Source organism: Engystomops pustulosus, chromosome 7 (genome assembly GCF_040894005.1).
Source record: "Engystomops pustulosus chromosome 7, aEngPut4.maternal, whole genome shotgun sequence".
Lineage (NCBI taxonomy): Eukaryota > Metazoa > Chordata > Amphibia > Anura > Leptodactylidae > Engystomops > Engystomops pustulosus.
This window is the reverse complement of record NC_092417.1, coordinates 162,088,627-162,095,081: the sequence shown is the minus strand read 5'-3', so window position 1 is coordinate 162,095,081 and position 6,455 is coordinate 162,088,627. Positions and strand designations below refer to the sequence as shown.

General features: G+C 47.8%; 1 protein-coding gene across 4 annotated transcripts in view; it reads right to left on the bottom strand.

Moving 5' to 3' along the window:
• The window catches only part of DNAJC24 (DnaJ heat shock protein family (Hsp40) member C24), a 72,617-nt gene that overhangs the window by 2,776 nt on the left and 63,386 nt on the right, over positions 1-6,455 (bottom strand). For all 4 annotated transcript variants that reach the window (XM_072118589.1, XM_072118587.1, XM_072118588.1 and 1 more), the window contains exon 4: positions 232-300. In XM_072118589.1, coding sequence (XP_071974690.1) covers positions 232-300 — 69 coding nt within the window. The remainder of the gene's footprint in view (positions 1-231; positions 301-6,455) is intronic.

Below are 6,455 nucleotides of genomic sequence, written 5' to 3'. Positions count from 1 at the left end.
AATACAATCCGCTTCGGGTTGTTCGGGTCAGGAGATTCCTTCAGTGCACGGAGCAATTTTCACTGACTGCACTCACTTGTTGGCAAGCGGCCTTTGGATCAGTTCTGTAAAAATGTGTGTGGCATGTGTGCAGTGGCACTGCACTACCGTAGTGACACCTACATTGTGTAGGATGATGGTCACCTGTGAGATAAAGGACCCTTGGCAGAGTTGTAATATCACCCTACATACCTTCATGCCACATCATTTCCTCCAAATCAATCTGATTGTCCACTGGGAATGATTGGGTCAGGGCGCCATCTAGCAGAAGAGAAGACAATAAGATCGGTAAAGGTTGCTCCACTATACATAGCACTTTGCCTTCCACAAACAATGATTGGCAGTGAGTCCCGATTACTCCACCCACACACAGTGATCGGCAGTGAAACTCCTGATAACCCCGCCAACACACAGTGACCGGCAGTGAGAGTCCTAATTACTCTGCCCACACACAGTGATTGAAAGCGAGAATCCTGATTACTCTGTCCACATACAGTGATTGACAGCGAGAGTCCTGATTACTCCGCCCACACACAGTGATTGACAGCGAGTCCTGATTACTCCGCCCACACACAGTGAATGACAGCGAGTCCTGATTACTCCGCCCACACACAGTGAATGACAGCGAGAGTCCTGATTACTCCGCCCACACACAGTGAATGACAGCGAGAGTCCTGATTACTCCGCCCACACACAGTGAATGACAGCGAGAGTCCTGATTACTCCGCCCACACACAGTGAATGACAGCGAGAGTCCTGATTACTCCGCCCACACACAGTGAATGACAGCGAGAGTCCTGATTACTCCGCCCACACACAGTGATCGGCAGTGAGAGTCCTGATTACCCCACCCACACACAGTGAATGACAGCGAGTCCTGATTACTCCGCCCACACACAGTGAATGACAGCGAGAGTCCTGATTACTCCGCCCACACACAGTGAATGACAGCGAGAGTCCTGATTACTCCGCCCACACACAGTGAATGACAGCGAGAGTCCTGATTACTCCGCCCACACACAGTGATCGGCAGTGAGAGTCCTGATTACCCCACCCACACACAGTGATCGGCAGTGAGAGTCCTGATTACTCCACCCACACACAGTGATTGACAGTGAGAGTCCTGATTACCCCACCCACAAACAGTAATTGATAGTGAGAGTCCTGCTTAACCCGCCCACACACAGTGATCGGCAGTGAAAGTCCTGATTACCCTGCCAGCACACAGTGATTGGCAGTGAGAGTCCTGATTACTCCGCCCACACACAGTGATTGACAGTGAGAGTCCTGATAACCCCACACACACACAGTGATTGGCAGCGAGAGTCCTGATTACCCCACCCACACACAGTGATTGGCAGCGAGAGTCCTGATTACTCCGCCCACACACAGTGATTGAAAGCGAGAATCCTGATTACTCTGTCCACATACAGTGATTGACAGCGAGAGTCCTGATTACTCCGCCCACACACAGTGATTGACAGCGAGAGTCCTGATTACTCCGCCCACACACAGTGATTGACAGCGAGAGTCCTGATTACTCCGCCCACACACAGTGAATGACAGCGAGAGTCCTGATTACCCCACCCACACACAGTGATTGACAGTGAGAGTCCTGATTACCCCACCCACTAACAGTAATTGATAGTGAGAGTCCTGCGTAACCCGCCCATTGGCAGTGAAAGTCCTGATTACCCCGCCAACACACACTGATAGGCAGTGAGAGTCCTGATTACCCCACCCACACACAGTGATTGGCAGCGAGAGTCCTGATTACTCCGCCCACACAGTGATTGACAGTGAGTCCTGATTACCCCACCCACACACAGTGAATGACCATGAGAGTCCTGATTACTCCGCCCACACACAGTGATTGGCAGTGAAAGTCCTAATTACCCCACCAACACACAGTAATTGATTGTGAGAGTCCTGCTTAACCCGCCCACACACAGTGATTGGCAGGGAATCAAGACTCACACCGCCAATCACTGTGTGGGGGTGGAGTAATCAGGACAAGTCTTGTCGGTATTTATGCTCCTCTTTACTTAATAATCCTCATCCCAATCCTATAAACCACGTAGCGTACAGATCAGCGTGTCTCCCCATCATCTCCGGCTTTTAAAGACGGCAGCAGAAATCACCCGACTGTTTCCCTTTAAATGCGGAGCAGGAGCCATTTTTCCTTGTAATAATTGTCCTTTGGCTGCTCCGCCGTGGCCATAACGAGTCACACAATGGCACTTCGCTATGAATAATGACTACGGGCAAATGAAACACCTCATTTAACTGCCCTTAAGTAATGGTGAAAAAATTGTAATTAACACTTGAAAAAGACGACTTTAAGCACGATATTCATTAATTAGCAACATATACGCCATGAACGGGGACACTATTTTATATCTTTTTATGCAGTTTTTCTTTTAACCTGAGGCCTAAACTATGGATCTCCGGGGAGCGGGGTATCGAGCCCACGTCTGATTAATGTAATTATAGGGAATGAAGGGGGTTATGAGACGCCAGGATCAATACAGCTATTCTTAATAGGCCCTAAACACCTACAGTACATTAAATATGGAGCGATTCAGCCCGTTCTTACAAAGAGGGAGAAGCCGCTTCCTGCTCGTAACAGTTGACTAACTTCACAAATGAGAGGTGAAATATATTAATATAAAAATTCTCACAAACCTATATCTTATGTTTCTACATGTGAAAACTATCGGGTTCTGCGGCAGCAACTCTGGATCTCTGGGGGATTCTAACAATCTGGCGACCGGCTAAGCCGTGACTCGGAGTCCTCGTCTTCCCGACGCCCCTTTAACATGGAACAGGACAGAGAAAGTGAAGGCGAATCTGAATTTGTAATCTGTATGTAATAGATTCAGGTTCATTGCAGGATTACACAGGGAATTTCTCCTCTCCGTTCCAGAATCCGCAGTGGGAATTTGGCTTCAGATTTCTAGAATCGGTGCATTTTCGGATCGAAAATTTGTGTGTAAACAGGCAGACGAGAAATTGGAGGTGGACTCCTGCACCAATTCTGTACGGAAAAGCTGTATTTGAATATTCACTGAACATTTTCAGCACTGGTAAAGGGTAAGGAATGTGCAAATAAGATTTCCAAGGTGGCCTCAGTGCAGCTTCCTCATCATCAACGGGGCACATTTACTAAGGGTCCGTTGGACGCATTTCTGTCAGGTTTCCCCGAATATTTCCGATTTTGCCCAGGGGTTTTTGGCGCACGCGATCGGATTGTGCCGCATCAGCGCTGGCTTGCATGCAAAACAAATCGGGGGCGTGGCCGTCGGACAACCCGACTGATTCGGACAAACCGATTCAAATTGTGACGCAAGATCAGCACTCACATACATCGGGAAGAAGATGGTGAACTCCGGCGGACCTGAGCAGGGAAGCAACACATTCAAGAAATCAGGCACACGCTGTAAGTGAATCACAGCGGGTCCGAATCCTTGTCCGACATTCCGGATTGGCGGACGCAACGGGACGGGTAAGTAAGTGTGCCCCAATGTCTCACTCATGCTCCATGCACACCATCGGTGTGTTGTATAGCACCCGATCATTGGGGGTCATTTACTAAGGGCCCGAATCGCTCTTTTTCAGCAGGTTTCCCGAAAATTACCAGTTTGCTCCGACTTGCCCCGGGTTTTTGGCGCACGCGATCGGATTGTGGCGCATTGGCGACGCACTTACATGCACCAGGAATAGGATGGTGAACTCAGACGGACCTCGGCACAGCAGCGACATCTGGTGGACATCGGGCGCACTACCTTAGTGAAATGCCGGAAGACCCGAATCCTCGACAGAGAACGTGCCGCTGGATCGCGACAGGACCTGGTAAGTAAATCTGCCCCATTGTGTCACACCACACCGTGACCTAACCTGGTGGGCGCCCCACAGTATATGGGACACATTTTTTATCAGATTGCGGACGCTCAGATTTCTCTGGAGAGGGGAGGCGTGAGCAGCTTCTACCCCCGGGTTTTGGCCCAGGTGAGCACATGACGCTCTAGTGTCTAGCTTTCAAGAAGCCTTTGTAACTAGGCTTCTTGTAATGCGCCTCATGTGCTCACCTGGGCCAAAACCCGGGGAACTCAACCGAGGCCTAGTTTTCCTTAGAAAACTTATGTACATACTCCTTACTCAGAATCCGGAGTAGAGCCTCCAAGGCCTTTAAGCCTCTAAAAGTGGCATTTAAAGCCAAATACGGTACTCTAAAGGAGTTTAGTTCCTTCCCTGACTTATGGCATTGGTACAGAAGGGAATGCAGCCATGGAGCGGGTCAAATAGGCACATCTAACACATTGTGGCCATCTTGAGAGGTTCTGAGGCGCTATAGTAAGAAATGAGGATGATTAGTGTCGGGTATGTACCAGTTTAGGCCATTTTAGAAAGAATCCAACCCCCTTTAAAGACTCTATTCTCCAAACTAATTTTAATGGAAACCAACCATCAGGAATTTATCTATTAAGGTAGATCTGATGGTAGGTTCCACCGAACATCCTAAGCCCTAAACTATCTTTCCCCAATCCTAGAACACTAACTAACCTGATATAAATTTTATCTAGCTAATGTGCAAATTTTCAGAAGAGGCTACTGGGGCGTAGAGTAGCCTCTACAGGCTGTAAGAGCAAAGGCTACTTCACAGAATTTGGCTTTAGATTGGCCTCTGCTGTCCTACCTCTGCCCCAGTAGCCTCTGCTGTCCCACCTCCCAGTCACACTGCTGATACCGGAGCTGGATTCACACCGCCAACTTCTCTGAGCTCTGCCAAGTTGCGGTAGCCCCTTCAGTGGCGGCAGCTGCCACCATACGGGTACTCGTTCTGCTGAAGGAGTGCGCCGAGGATGTGGAAGAAGGTGGAACAGTAGAGGCTACTGAGACGTGGAGTAGCCTTTGCTCTTACTTCCCGTAGAGGCTACTCCACGCCTCAGTATCCTCTGCCGAATATTTGCACATTAGCTAGATAAAGTTTAGATCAGGTTAGGAAGTATTATAGGATTAGGGAAAGCTAGTTTAGGGCATAGGTTGTTAGAGGAACCTACCATTAGATCTGCCGTAATAAGTAGGTTGATGGTAGGTTTCCTTTTATCAGCTATGACTATAGGAACAGGTGTCTGGGCTTTCTGTTGGGGTTAGGAGTGCAGATTATCCTTATACGTTGAGACTTCTGTGGTTTCTACTTCAGTGGATTCTTCGACAAACCTGCAGAATTGGGCAAAAGGTGGAAAGAAAGGAGCATTTGCCAACAGCTAGTGGATAAGGAGGCATTTGGTCTGTGGACTAACTAGGTATTCCAGGGGGTCTTACACTGCCTATATTGCTACCTTCCGTTGGGTCTGGTACCCTACACATCACATTATAAATCGCCAAAGACGCCAGTATAATCTCCGATATTCTCTTCCGAATAATAAACCACCCCGTCAACTTAAGATTCTAGTCAGCGCTGCGATATCTGGAGGATGGAGTGGAAGGATCTCCATGATGAATATATTCATAAAATAATTACTGCCATGTTTTACTATGTGTGCATCGGTCTGGAATGATAACATTTCAGAGATCTTAGGGCAGATGTATTTTTGTAAGCGATGATTTCATCAGCTTTATCTCCTTATGGCACTTTACCTGCTATTGTGCTTTGCAGATCTCACCGTGTTAATGAACATAATGCAGCAGAAGACTCGTGAGAGGTTTACTCATGAGAGCGACAAACTGCCCCGAGACGACTTCACAAGGAAGCCATCTTATCTTCATACCGATGCTCAAAAAACTCAAGAATATACTAGAAGAATACAGTATCCGTATTTCATACAACCCTACTCCTTTCGGCCAACACTTGATTAAGACGTAAACACTGCAGCACAGGGATGTCCAACTCAATTGTAGGGGACAACCTTATATGTCCAACTATACTCGTGTGCCGCAAACGATGGACCCATGGCCGTTGTGACAGAGGAAAAGAGACGACCTGCTCCAAAATTTGTGGCTCAAGCTGTCAGCTCACACAAAGGGCAGTGGAAACCATGGCTAGGGCATGGCCAAGACTAGGTTGGTGTACATGTAGACTGAATGAATGAAACATCTGTTCCAAAAGTATCCACTTCGAAGAGGACTTACACCCAAGCAACCCGAACACTGAAGGACAGCAGGTCCATTTTATACGTTATTGCCACTGTGAGACCTCCGATGAAGATCTCGACTCAGTTTCTCAGTGCAGGCCTCATGGACCACATAAAATGAGGTGGTGGGCCTTGTGTTTGACATGTACTGTAGAGTTTTTTTTAAGTTCTTTCTTTTAAAGTCTGACTAGCGAAGACCTAAAGCAAAGCTGGTCTTGATACCCCCTTACCATGGAACCAATTAACCTAATTTATGATAAGGTGTAGACTTCACACCAATCT